At 36.2% G+C, this 13,960-nt stretch overlaps 2 protein-coding genes across 5 annotated transcripts in view; one reads left to right on the plus strand and one right to left on the minus strand.

Moving 5' to 3' along the window:
- The window catches only part of LOC135684819 (neural cell adhesion molecule 2), a 21,129-nt gene extending 12,016 nt beyond the window's left edge, over positions 1-9,113 (plus strand). For both annotated transcript variants that reach the window (XM_065200485.2, XM_065200484.2), the window contains exons 4-13: positions 153-464; positions 899-1,195; positions 1,876-2,024; positions 3,002-3,134; positions 3,662-3,949; positions 4,142-4,402; positions 5,383-5,679; positions 5,806-6,024; positions 6,805-6,913; positions 7,560-9,113. In XM_065200485.2, coding sequence (XP_065056557.1) covers positions 153-464; positions 899-1,195; positions 1,876-2,024; positions 3,002-3,134; positions 3,662-3,949; positions 4,142-4,402; positions 5,383-5,679; positions 5,806-6,024; positions 6,805-6,913; positions 7,560-7,578 — 2,084 coding nt within the window. In that variant the 3' untranslated portion in view covers positions 7,579-9,113. The remainder of the gene's footprint in view (positions 1-152; positions 465-898; positions 1,196-1,875; positions 2,025-3,001; positions 3,135-3,661; positions 3,950-4,141; positions 4,403-5,382; positions 5,680-5,805; positions 6,025-6,804; positions 6,914-7,559) is intronic.
- The window catches only part of LOC148957097 (DNA excision repair protein ERCC-5 homolog), a 23,662-nt gene continuing 18,553 nt past the window's right edge, over positions 8,852-13,960 (minus strand). For 2 of the 3 annotated variants that reach the window (XM_089115803.1, XM_089115804.1), the window contains exons 14-17: positions 13,114-13,189; positions 12,491-12,615; positions 11,871-11,958; positions 8,852-11,320 (exon numbers count right to left, since the gene is read on the minus strand). In XM_089115803.1, coding sequence (XP_088971929.1) covers positions 10,856-11,320; positions 11,871-11,958; positions 12,491-12,615; positions 13,114-13,189 — 754 coding nt within the window. In that variant the 3' untranslated portion in view covers positions 8,852-10,855. The remainder of the gene's footprint in view (positions 11,321-11,870; positions 11,959-12,490; positions 12,616-13,113; positions 13,190-13,960) is intronic. The other variant, XM_089115805.1, reaches the window with a different exon arrangement.

Here is a 13,960-nt window from a genome sequence, read left to right on the forward strand (position 1 = left end):
CTCACACCCTTCAAATGATCACAACTTAGCATCCTGTCTACTTAGAATTATATGTGTAGTAACATATCTCTTACATGGAATGTTTTCTCTAGCTGTGCAGGTATTGTTCGGCATAGTTTGGACAATTATATATATACTGTTTGCAATTTCAGCCAACTACCCTGATAATGGCAAGACATTCTACAAAACATTGGGAACGAGGTCAACTGTTCCCTTTTCAATCATTGCATATCCAAGGCCTGAAATAGAATACCTCATTGTAAATGCTGTTGGTACAAAGACAACTGTAGCAAAGGCTGGCTCACGTGGAGATATGAGAGTTGGAGGTGATAAGTACTCTATCAATAGCACCAATGGCCATCTTGTGATTTTCAGTGTACAAAAAACTGATGGAGGAAAGTATGCTGTTCAATCTGTTGGGGCTGGTTCACAGAAAAATGGCGAGTTTACTCTCGTTGTTGGAGGTGGGTTTCAGTTAGTGTAATTCCAAAGATACTGCTTTTTAGAACCTTTAAGAATTTCATAAAATTTAAAATTATCACCATCTGAAATTTACTGAAAACTTTTGGGTTAATATAAAATTTTGATGAAGAAGATTGGTCTTGTTTTCACATACCTGCTGAATTATGGAAATCTTGATTTTATATGTGAAGAATATGAAAATGTTTGTTAGGGAAAAACCAAGACTTGAAAACTTGTTGAGACTAGGAATGTTATTTTGACCTGTACATTTCTTCTGTCTCTATATAATAGTATATATATATATATATATATATCACTTTGCATTGTGAGAAAACTAATTTTGTTGCAAAATTTACTTTTTGTTTGAAAGTGCCTGTATATAAAAATATATGGCCTGAAATCTAAAGATATATACTATTACTGGTTTTTATTGTAGATAAACCCCAAATTACAACTGCACCAGATGCTCTTTACAAGCTAGTCAGTGGGAAGGCTGCAACAATCACCTGCAAATTTGATAAAGAACCTGACACTGTCAAATGGGAATATACCCCAAAAGGTGGAGCCAAAGTTGAAATTACAAAGGTCTCCTCATCAGGTGGATTGTCCTTAGATGGGACCAATTTGAAGATTGCAAGTGTAGATGTCAAAAGCGAGGGTGCTACATTAACTTGCATTGGATCCAATAGATTTGGAGAGACAAAAGCTAGCTCTAAAATCGAGACTGTCTTTGGTATGTTTCATTTTTCTAGAACTAGTCTTTTCATCTTCAGTCTTTATAAGTGATGAATTGAATATATTTTTTTATGTAGGTCTACAATCTGCTAATAAAATAGTTATTATATACTGTGCATAATCAAAATTTTATCAATCCACTTTTTATATAGCATTTTTGAAATGTGGTAGCAGGGTTGGACACTTGGTCAAATATTGGGGGGGGGGGGGGCAAGCCTATTGTTTTAATAAGATGACATCACATTTCCCATTGTTTTAGAACAAAATACCATTGTCCTCTAAAGTATTGGGGGCGGTCTGCCATTTTCCTCTAAAGATATCATTGAGAGAGCTGGGGACAATTACCTCAGCTCAAACAAAGAATGAAAATAAATCATCAAAAGGGATCAAAACTTTTGTCAGTGTGAAACAGTGATGATAAAATCTAGATACTTGGTCTCATGAGGGAAACATAAACATAACTATACATTGTAGTATTTAATTCATTTAAAATATTTTGTCACGTTTAGTGTTTCAGTAGAAAAAACCTTTTTGTTCTGTGCTACGAATTAAATTTGATTTGGTGCCAAGCCCTTATCACCCACGTTTTTGGCAGCATGTGTTAATTTCTTAATATGAAAGCCCTGTACCTCTTATGATTAAGAATACATTTGTTTCATGATCATTTTCAAATTTCAGTAACACCAAAAATAGAGCCACTGGTAAATATAGATATTGCACAAGGGAAATCAAAGACATTGGTGTGCAAAGCATCTGGCAACCCAGCACCACAAGTTACTTGGCATAAGATGGTAGACAAAACATTTTCCAAGATTGATGGTCAAAAGGTTTGTATTGCGCTTTTATTAGGTTGAACAAGTAGAGATTTCTTCCTTATTTAATTTATGCATAAGCTAACTCTATGTACCATTTGTCATTTGCTGCATCAACACATTATCCAAGTTCCCTCTTCATGTCAAATATATATATTCATGTTTGAGGTCTTATGTTGTTTTCTTCTTTTGTCCTATTTGATCAAAACTTGTCCACTAAATTTTAATGAAACTGTGGCTACATGCAGTCATTGTTGATTGTAATCCAATTTCTTTGCAAATATTTAGACTACAGAAAGGTATATTATTTTGCACAATTTGGCTTTCCACCAGACACCTCATGCGAATCCATGCACCAATTATTCTTTGAGTTGTGCTTTTTGAAAACTTAAAGGTATTCAAAGGCAGTCTGTCCCCTATTTTGCCAAACTTTCACGGGAGTGAAACTTAGGCACTGTTAAGCTTGTTCGATAATTAAATGATTTAAACCAATCAGAGACAACTTTGATTCCAGAGCTTTTGAATCAAATGGCTGTGTTCCTGTTGTAGTGAAGCTGTGGCTAGAAATATTTGTTTCCCTGTTTGGTTTCTGTGACAGTTATGTCAACAGGGAAAAGAAATGCTTCTGTTATCATCATTCACTTCCAGTAACTCAATCTTCTTGCCATTTCTGAAAGCTTTTGCTTGCAGTTTCAAATGTCGTCCACTACCGCTGCTGGGCCAGCCAAAGCGAGCAGCGTAATCCGTTAAGGTGGGAAGACCAATTGTACAAAGAAGCCAATCATTGAGGGACAGACTGTCTTTAAGTTTAATTATTTTTAATCTTATCAGGACATATTCATCTTGGGTAGATACAAAAGAAATGTTGACAAATAAATAAAGAAATTGCGTCTAAAAACAAATTTGCTCAATAGTTCACCAATATTGATTCTTGCTCTTAATGGGAAAATCTAAATCTGGAGTTTCTAAACTTATTCTTTCCATTTTATAAGCAAAAGCCCGGCAACAGTACATACACAATTGCTAGTGCCTCCCTATCTGATGCTGGAACATACAAATGTATGGCTCTTTTGGCTGATATGGCTTCACTCAACAACAGTGCCACATTGACTATCACTATTCTCAGTAAGTATAGTTGCAAGCTTTAACATGTTGTTTATAGAATACAAGTATATTTTAGATCAAGGAAAGATGATCAGGCAGTAAAGGTTTGGGTTTGCTGAAGTAACATCTAATGTAGGGTTTCACTCTATGGTCTTGTTTTGAAATGTTCCTTGTAAAACTTAAGATCAGGATAATGTACCAAAATGTTTGCTTATATTTTGGCATCATGATGTTAATACTGGTGAAATTGATTTTATGATGACATAGAAGTTTAAATTTGGTAAAAGATTAAACAATGATTAGCAAATAGGGGCAAAAAGTTTCACTTGGGGCAATTTTAATGGTTGAATCCCTATTATAATTTCAAGTGTCACTTGAAATTTGAGCTAAATGTAGATATTTAGGCTTCTAATGGCGTTATAGTGCTGATAGCATCCTATGTCCTTTTCTTTTGTTTTAATTTTCTTTTCATTTTTCTTTCAACATTTCTTTACATATATTCTTTACATATATATTTGTGATTTATTATTTTCACTTTCCTTTAACAGCCCTTCCTGTGATTTCTGAAGCAGAGACAACTAAGTCTAAAACTTATGCAGTTGGTCTTGAACAGAGTCATAATTTGACATGCGTCGCTTCTGGGAATCCATTGCCAAGTTTAGTTTTCAAGAAGGATGAAACAGTGCTTCCTGGGGCAATTGTAGAAAAAACTGCACTCAAAGTCAAAGCCACATTGAAGCATCTTGCAAATGCTTCATCAGACTCTGGTGTTGTTGTGTGTGTGGCAGAGAATTTAGTTGGAAACGCTTCTCGCAACATTGATATAAAAATAATTGGCAAGTTGTCTTATATTATATTATATTTTTGTCTTTAGTAGTCAATATTATATTTTTGATTGATCTCTACTTGTCCTTGATTTAACTGTGTTTGGAATCAAAGCATACAGATTATATGGTTATTTGCTATCTTTAATGTTCTTTGCTTTTCTTTGGGGCATCACATTGTGACCTGCTTGAAATTATCCATAGATCTACCTGTTGCACCCATTAACCTTGTTGCATCTAAGGTTGAGAGGACCTCTTTTGTGCTGACATGGGATCCTGTTCCTGGTGCCAGTAGATATGAAGTAAAGCAGTATATGAAAGGCGTTATTGGTGCACCAACAATGCCAAGCATGAAAATAGAGGGCCTTGCTGGTGGTGCAGACTACAAATTTGCTGTTGCTGCTGTGAACATAGCTGGATCTGGACCTTACTCCACCTTTTTGCCAATGAAGACTCAAAAATTTGGTAAGTGTCAAATAGAATTTTGTTGATTTAACCCTACCCTACAGCCGCTGACAAAGTATTGTAATTATTTAGATATAACAAGGAATGGCAGTCTAAAGCCGCTTTTACACGGTCAGATTTTGTCGAATTCGACAATCGAATTTGACAAAATCTGACCGTGTAAAAGGAGAAATTGAATGTCGAAAGCCATCATCAGATTGTCAAATTTGATTTTTCAAGAATCAAATGTGTTCTATTCCATTCGACAAATGGAAAGGTGAATGAATGACATTCTTGCTCGCCCACGCTGCTACGTCATCCAAATTACCATGTTCTGTATTGTTTCAGTCTGTTTGCAATCATTTTAAAGAAAAAATGGAGTGAAAGCAGCCAAAGTTCAACAAAAAGGAAGAAACAGAATTATTCATTGCTAAATACTCATGTTGTCCTTCATGTAGTCCTTTCCTTCCGTGAAGCGCAACTCGTTCAAATCATATGACTATGATTCAGCCATTCTTTTGTCCATGTTGTTCGTTTTTGCACCTTTCCTTACTCCATTTCATAAACAGAATTGAGGCATTTGACTCTTATCTTATTTGTCAAAATCTGACCGTGTAAGAGCGGTTTAAAACTTTTAATAGTCAGTTAAAGCTCTGTTGTTTGTGGGACTGAACACTAATATCAGTTCACACATTGAGCTTTATGTTTATGAACTTGTATTGTTATTTTTACTGCTGAGTATAGTCTTATTTTGTAAAGCAAATAAACTTTGAACTCCATCTTTGCAAAACAATTTTGCATGGTCAATTTTTTTGGAAATGTATAGTTTTGGTAATGAGGATGGTTTCAATAAATCTGAGAACCACTGTTTAGGTTATTCCTTGCATTTAAAAAGTAAATTCTTTTTTCTGAAGTTCTTTCAAACTTCCCCTTTCCCCATGAAACTTTTCATATATATGTGACAAACATCCTTATCTGACTTGTTTTAACATTGCTTTTAGACCCGCCTGCTAAAGTTGTCATCAGTGATATACCATCAAAATTTGACAAGAATGATATCACCATTAAATGGGATAAGCCTTATGATGGTGGTGATGCAAACCTTCTGTACTCGGTGACATATTGTCAGGTTGATGGAGGGGCAGAGAAAGATTGCAAAACTGTCAATACTAAAGAAACTACTGTGGATCTGAAGAATCTAAAAGAGGATACAGAGTACTCTTTTACAATTAAAGCTGAAAACAAGAGAGGATCTGGGGAAGAATTGAAATTCAATGCAAAAGTCGGATCTAGTAAAGGTAATAGCAAACAAAACCATTTCGATTGGATCCAAGGTTTTAAAGAGTATATATATATATATATATAGTACCATTTTTGTTGGAGGGTGTTATTTTATTTATCTTTACCCATATTACACTTCACAGCACCACCACCACCAACCAAGGCACCAACAACAACACCACCAGATGTTGTTGTACCTGGCGAGAAGAAGGGACTTTCAGGAGGTGCTATTGCTGGAATTATCATAGCTGTTATCTTGATCTTGCTTCTTGTGATTGATCTCTTCTGCTGCTTCTTCAACGAGTGTGGATTCACATACTGCTGTTACCAGACGTGTTGTCCAACAAAGGGCAAAGAAAGTGGTAAGTAATAAACATCTTTTTAACTATCACTATTAATGCGGCACTTTTTAACTATAATGCAGCACTGTCTTATTAACTATCAAATTATTCCTCAAAATGTTATATGTATCCTAGTATATCTATGTTTTCACCACCAATGTTTAATATGTGAGCTGAAGAACACAGAAGTCAGCAAAACCTTATATATATGTTATTTTTAACGCTTGCTTTGCTTTATTTTTGTGTATTATATCAGTTTTAAATAGAAGCCATTTCTTTGTTGTGTTTTTGATGTGTGCTAGAAATAATGGGAATTTATCTACACTAAGCAGCTGCATTGACAGTGGTGTTCTAGTCTGATCGATCATCAAACTTGATCATAAAAAGATTTCTGTGTTGACCTGATCCTATGAAACACATTCATAAAACTGCTCAATAGTTAATCAATGCAAACCTGGCAACTTTTCAAATATCATTATAGAAAAAGCCTTCGATCTTTACCAGCTTGCAAACCAGACCACGTTCATTTAAAGGCAATCTGTCACAACGTTGATTGATTGTAAAAACAAAGGGATTTTTATTGTTTCCAGTCCCCCTTTAATTTATCGCATTGTAAAAAATATGGTGGAGCGCTGGAATCGTGTTTAGGCTATTGTTTCAGCTATTGTTCTCGTTAACCAATCCACAACGAGACAGATTGCCTTTGAGGCTGTAGATACTTATGATTGTTGAACTGAACAAGATTTAATATTTAGCTCCACAGAGGTTTATAACTGTTGTTCTGACTTGCATTTGTTTCAGGTGGAGCTGACGGAAAAGATCCTGAAAAGGCTGAGCTAAAGGATGTTGGAAATGATCATGATGGTGAGACGAAAACTGCCCCAGAAGAGAAGCAAGCATTGACGGAAAAGTAAGAGTATCTCTTAATTGGCCTAGCTGTTTTTAGTTGATGTGATTCTCCCATACTAGCAGTATGTAAGCTTGCAGTTTCCTACCTTGCGATTAAAAAATAATTTCAAAAGGCCCTAGTGTGTTCATTAAACACATTATACCAATTCCTGTACTTTACACCATTTTCAAAATTCATTTTACATCTTCTCAAAGACTATAGATATTTTTATGATAATTATCGTTTTTAAAGAAATACGTTTTTGCTGGCTCAGTATTTATTTTTTTTTATTTATTTTTTCTTAGTTATATATTTTAATTTTTATCTTTGACTATATATCAATACTGATGTGTATGTATGATTTTACCATGCATTGATTTTGATCTACTTGTTTAATCTTATTTAGAAACCTACCCATTGCGTTTACTAGAAATTTCGATTTGCAAGTGCTAATTGTATATATAAAACTACCTTTTTATAGAGTGAAGAAATTCTTTGCCATAATTGTTATATACTTAAGATGGCCAAATAATAACTTAAAACCTTTAGTAGGTCAGCAGAATCGTGAATATGTCCTATTTTTTCTTGGGGTACCTCAGCAATTGTTGTTTCTTTCTTTCAATATATCTGTTGGTATTTTTTTGCATTAAATTCGTTTTTTTTTCAGGAAAACTGAAGACGTTTGAAACTGACACCGTACTATAGGAAAATCTGCATGCCTAGGAAGAAATTATAATACTGCATCTCGAAGAGAGATGCTTGTTGGAGTATTATTTAAAAAACTGCCACAAAGACATTTAAAATGGGTCTCAAGTGTTTTGATTTCATTAAGTCGAAATTAAGAATGCGCATACGTGTAGAAGCCAGACTGTGCCAAGTTTTTAAAGATGACAACAACAAACGGAAAATTCCTTGCACTGAATGGAACTTGATGTCTTTTTAAACTTGGTCCCGTGTACAATTTTAGCCAGATTGTAATGTAAGGTACCTTTAGGGTCCGTTTTATCAATTAGGAACCTTTACTTGTTTGGTTTTGGTTTTTCTTGATTTTGTTTTATCATTTTTGGCAGTGGAAATAGCTTTTTGAACCTGTTTTATTTCTAAGTCTCTAAATAGATATATAAAAAACATGTCGTAGATAATTTTAGTTTTAAGTTTCGACTTGTTTCTGTCAAGTTTCGCAATCACCTTGATGATTTACTGGGAAGTAAAAAGCCTGGCATTGTTAGATGCTTAAGACCATCGTTGCGTCATCCACTGTTAATTAAAAAGGGTTATAATTTTGCCCGTCTTCAGTAAATTATCTTAGACCAATCTGGTAGAGTTAGATAATTGCACATTATTTTTGTTAGCATTAGGCTGCAGAGGAGAGATAAATACATACATGAATATACGTCAATAGCTTTTGCTTGCTTCCCAGAGTACAAAATGGAGAAATTATAGGGATTATAACGTATTAAGCATATTTTCGCGTTTGCTGTTTGACTTCATTTGATAAATTTGCGACTAAAAAGTAGTTAAATTGTTGTTATCATTTCGTGCGAACACGTGCTACGTATGAAAAGAAGAGGAAATTTTCTTGTCAGGCTGCTAGCTTCGCTAAACTGTCTCTTGCTGATCAATCAGTGAATACTGGGTTAAGTTTTGCAATGCATACGAGTCGGCATGCTGACCCTGAAATTCGAAGGTTAAGCATCAAGATCCCGCGGCTATATCGATGGAACAGTCCCTGGCTTGCACATTTGGCCTGTGCACTGTGAATGCGTTATTGCCAGTTGCTTCGAGTTGCTGACTAGGAGTTTCGTTGTCAAAGAAGCAAATTCAATGCACGAACGTGTATTTACTATAGACAAGAGCATTATCGTTGTTAAAAGAGCGCAGTTAGTTTGCGTTATTTGTAAAGTTTAGTGCGGTTTTTAGTTCCGATGTAGTTTGTATTTATTGATTTTAACCATGCTGTCTTCGTTCCAAAGCTGTCTGGGCCAGACCTACCGCCCCTTATGCTGTTTTGCCTGTGGCGTCATATACTTTATTTCCTTATCCGGAAGCGAATTCTGCTTGTGCTGAGTTTATTATTTGAAATCCCACTTGCTCCCATTTTGACAGTCTAAGAAAACCAGATTTCACAATGTTAAATTTGTCTTCTTTTGCTATGTTGCCTTTTAGAGATTAATTTGTGAACTCTTTAATGATTGGTGATTAAGTTATATTTGTGACTTTACTCCACTTGATCTTGTGTTTTGTGCCTTCTTCAAGGACAGCGAAATTTATTCTTCCGACGTCTCGGTCTGTGCCTGCGCGACGTTATTCTTGTGTCAACTAGATTGCCTTCAGTTACCTTGTCCAAAATGATATTATGAATATGAATTTACAAATTGGGCATAAGGAAGTAATGTCCTTCGCAATCGTGTGTATCATCAAAACCAATGTTTCCCGCAATTTTTTTGTTTTGCCTAAACCAAAAGGAGTATACCGGCTCCTTCCAACAGACGACGCAGCGATCTTCCCGAACTTGTCTTTGAAGATTCTTGTGCCAAACATTTTCCAAAACAAAGAAGGGTACCTACTATTCAGGAGCGATATTATTTTTTGAAGATATTCTGTTATATCAGAAAGTCGACATGCCGCCTTGGATAATTTAATTGCGATTACGTTGAATGCAAAAAAGAAAACCTTCTGTTACAAATGCAGCTTCGCCTAGATTTTTCATTTTTCAACCTCGATTATTTCAAAACTGTTTCTTGAAGGAGGTGTTGGTTCAAGAGTAAGAAGATACAGCAAAACCTGTCTATAAAAGCTTACTCATTAGAAACTGCAGAATAAAGAATCTGTTACCAAGATCAGAGAATCTGTTACTAAGATTAAAGAATCTGTTAATCTTTGATTTTTTCAAGTTCTTCAAAGTGATAATTTTAAACAATGCTTGCGAAAAAATGAATCCAAGAAACAATTCTCGAGAAACAAACTAGTATTCAACATATTGCATTTAAAAATGAATCGCTATTTAGAAGCCCTTCCTTCCTTTGTCAAAATGTTTCGTCATAACTTTCTAGGCCTTTTTTCAAAAGCCCATCAGCCTTCTTGCAGAAATTACCAAGAAACTTGGATGAAACTGCGCAATTTGATCCGAAAAAGTATTTTTATTCTATGCTACTTTTTCTATATTGTGTCTTTTCGATATAATCCACTGATTTTTGTGCTGTACAAAGTATCTAAGCTTTGCTTTCTGCAAATTTGGGTTCCTGTGAGTATTTTTCCCTAAACTGCATCGATCCTTTCTAAAACTGCATCGTTATGCTGTTTATGACGATTTTCTTTGAATTTTAATCATTTCTTTTTACCATAAAAAACCGTTAATTTTTTATCATTTTCCTTGCCTGCCGTCATAACAGGCTTGAATTTTCTTCCAAATATGAAAGTTCAAGGAAAGCGTTCTTTCTCATTTAAGGATCTTCTTCACGCCCTTTGAAGCTTTATTTGAAGCTAGTATGTAGAAAACTTATACATCGATAATTTTTGTTTATTTTCCAAAACTATAGGCTAGGACATTCTTCAAAAATTGACGTTGTCAGAAATGATTTATTTTCTAAATGAAGGCCGATCTTTCAATCTACATCATTGCTAGAGTCTAGGTTAGGATATTTTAAAACTTTTTTTAAGTACTTCTTATACAAAATCAAATTGGCAAGATTCGATGCGGCCTTGCTCGGGAATAATGTGTTGGCTAGGAACCAAACTACTATGCTGATTTTCTACTGACACATCGAATTCGCCCCGCGAAGTTCAATGGGCTGGTTAGAAAACCAATAGATAGCGAAAATAAAGCGACGAAATCATGCCATTTTGAAATACAGTATAAAAACTTTTGTCCAAACCAATTCCCCTGTAAACCACTTCTTTAAAAAATTCTACATACATTATTGGCAATCCTTGTTGGTAAAACAAATGGTAAACACGATGCCATTAATCTGAATCAGAACTGCTGCCACTGAGATCTAATACATGACGTGCCACTTGACTTTTCTTCGGCAATTCACTGCTTCTTACAGTTGGGACTCTTACTTTCTTTCGTCCACGTGTCGTTTGTTTTGATTTATTGACCCTCTTTCTGAACTCTAAAACTGTAGGGACACGTCGCTTTTTATAAGATGTTTTTCTTGAAATACCCGAGACGTTTCTTGCTTCAGATCCAAGATCATCAGTCAATGGCAAAGGACCATCAGCTGAAGACAAAGAGTTGCTAAGACCTTCATCAGCTCCGGTCAGTGTAACTGTTGCCTTGGGCCTGGCCGCGGATGGCTCGTGCTCTGTATTGCCACACACGCCGGCCCGCATTAAGTTTACGGTACGCTGCAGTCGTTTGCTTGATACTGTACGGTTTGAAGTTTGTTGAATGTTCGTGAAATAACGTCTAAGGCTGGTTTGATTCTAAAGAATAAGAGAGGTATGCAATCAAACTTTACCAACGTTGCTAGCTCTACGCAAGCGCATTTGGTTAAAGAGCGCTAAAATTTTATCATCGTATTGTTTTGATTTATCGGGTTGTTTTCGTTCGTTTCGACATTAGCTTTTGCTTACAACTAATTTACACTATCATTATGGATAATGTGACGAAAGGTGTCTAAGAAGAGGCATCAAGCGTCAATCAAGAGGCAGTAGCATAGAGGAGCTACAAGAAAGTGCAGGGAGGGGGGGCGAAATTAAGGCCATCGTTTTGATAAGGGATGCGACTCTCGCCCTGAAGGACCCTGATGACATCCTTACTCCCAAGTGGGGATGAATTCTCCTTGCACCTTGTTCAGTATATTTAGGCGCGTAGAACTGGGGTTTAAAATTAGAACTTTTCTAGACGCCTCTGGTCTCTGTTATGTCCGTAACTTAGAACCAGCCAATGATAGACTAAACTTTCATTTGGCGCACCAAACTAGAGCTTTTTTTGGAAAAAAATGCCATCTTTTTCAATTAATGAAAAACCTACCTGAGTAGAATTAAGCTGCTTCATGAGTGGGAGAACGATTTCGTCTGTGCGTGAAGATGGCCAAGCAAACTTCAAACGAGCATATCTGCTGTTTGTTAAGGAAACGTTCCCTTATGATTAAATGATGACTTGATGATGAAACTTTTATATTTTCCGATTTCTTCAATAAACTTTTGCTTCAAAACACAACCCTAAAGTCGCCAGTGGAGAGAGCAATGCGCCAATGGAACATTGGGAATGAGGTAGCAGTAAGACTTTTCAAAATAGCAAGCGGTCAGTGGATTGAGTCAGTTTGGGGAAGGGTGGTGTTGGCTAAGCGAATAGGGTTGATTGATGCAGTGGCCTAAGTGGGGGCCCAATGAAATCTATAGATTGCAACTTTCAACAACGGAAATGCCTGTCAACCGGGTTACTTTTTGGCACCATGTTGCCACGCGATAAAATCACATTTATTTATCGTTTTTAAATTAAAAGTGATCATCGTTCCAAAATTTTTCCAATAAAATCGGATAAATTTCTTGAATTTTCTTCAATACCTTACAAAAAAGTGTTTTTCGACCTAAGAAGCTCCAAGCGGAGTTTCCAAAATCTAAGGCCTACTTAATGATCGAAAAGGATACTCTCTAATTGAATCCAGGTCAGGCTTACCCCACTCAAATGGCTCGTCCGAGGGATCAACTGTTGGGTTGATGTATGCATTCCAGACTTGAGGGTTTGGAAATGACTTGGGAAGGTCCACTGTGCGCTATGTTCAAAGAGAAGTTTCAAGTATAATGAGATTATTTTTATGCCGTCAGTCAACGAAATTTAAGGAGATTAGTTGAAAAATTGACAAAATTAATAAAAATGGACCAGATCAAAATATGAAATACATGTACCGTGATGAAATCAATCTAAATATGTCTATTGATAAAGAAAGCAGAATTTCCATATACGATGTTAACCAAAATCAATGATAGCAAATATTAAAAAGGATGTTCGTCTTTAGAACTGCTAGGAGTCAAATACAAAGCGAGGAAAACATCAGGCAGGCAAAACACTCTAGCCCAAGAACACCTAAAGTTAAAACTTCACTAAATGAGAAAACCGCCACCCCCCGTCTTCCCTCATCTTCACATCGGGTGATAACAAATAGAAAGAAAAGAATAAAATAAATACTTAGTTTCTTGCTTCCTGCTTAGAAAACTTCCCTTCAAATCCAGTTTGTGTCATGTTAAGTTGAAAGGATTAATTCTAAACATACCAGTTTGGCTTTTAGCTTTGAATCTTTTTGAAAAAAGTCTATCTCGTCCACACCTTTAACCTCCTCAAACCAGTTCCTAGAAAATTGAAAAAAAGATAATGCTACATATAAGCGTGCAGCTGCCCGAAGATCGTGTTAAGCGCGAAACTCTGACTTGGGTCCGGGTCCGGGTCTGGACTTAAGTCCAGGCTACACGACGCCTGACTGAAAATCACTTGGTTTTGATTTCGGATTGTTGTTCACTTTGGATTTCTCTTCAAACAGAAGCTTCAGATACACAAATTCAAGTTACCTTTCACTCCATACCCCTGTTACACGACCCCGGATTTAGGAGCTCAAGTGCAAGAAAAAGTTTATCTCGCATTTTTGGCAGAGGAGCTTTTTTAGAGGAGCATTCATGATGCCAACAGACAACCAAGACAGTCCTGTTGAGGCCTGTTGGATGAAACTACCTTCGTTTAAACGAGGCAGAATATCAACAGAACTACATCAGAGTGGTTGTCACTTTAGTGAATTTCACTCCCGTTTGGCAAACTGAAACTCATGCTTAGGTCAAATGTTTGGTCTCATAGCCTTTTTACTTTCTTGGTTGAACTGGAGGTATTCAAAGGCCCATCAGAGGCTCCTTCTTCTGAACTTCATAACAAGTATACCGTTCGTTCTTCCCCATTCGCGCACCCTGAATGGTGCATCAGCTCATAATCAGGAAAGGATATTTTTCACGTCTATTCCATCGCCCAAATCAATTACAATCCGGGCTTTGCGGAAATTCAGTTAGCGTCCTCTTTTTGCCAGAGGTTTATGGAAGATTGAGCGATTTGCGCCGATGTACTACCAGACTCACTCG

This window comes from Rhopilema esculentum, unplaced genomic scaffold (assembly GCF_057945365.1).
Source record: "Rhopilema esculentum isolate cy_ngs unplaced genomic scaffold, ASM5794536v1 HiC_scaffold_37, whole genome shotgun sequence".
Classification (NCBI taxonomy): domain Eukaryota; kingdom Metazoa; phylum Cnidaria; class Scyphozoa; order Rhizostomeae; family Rhizostomatidae; genus Rhopilema; species Rhopilema esculentum.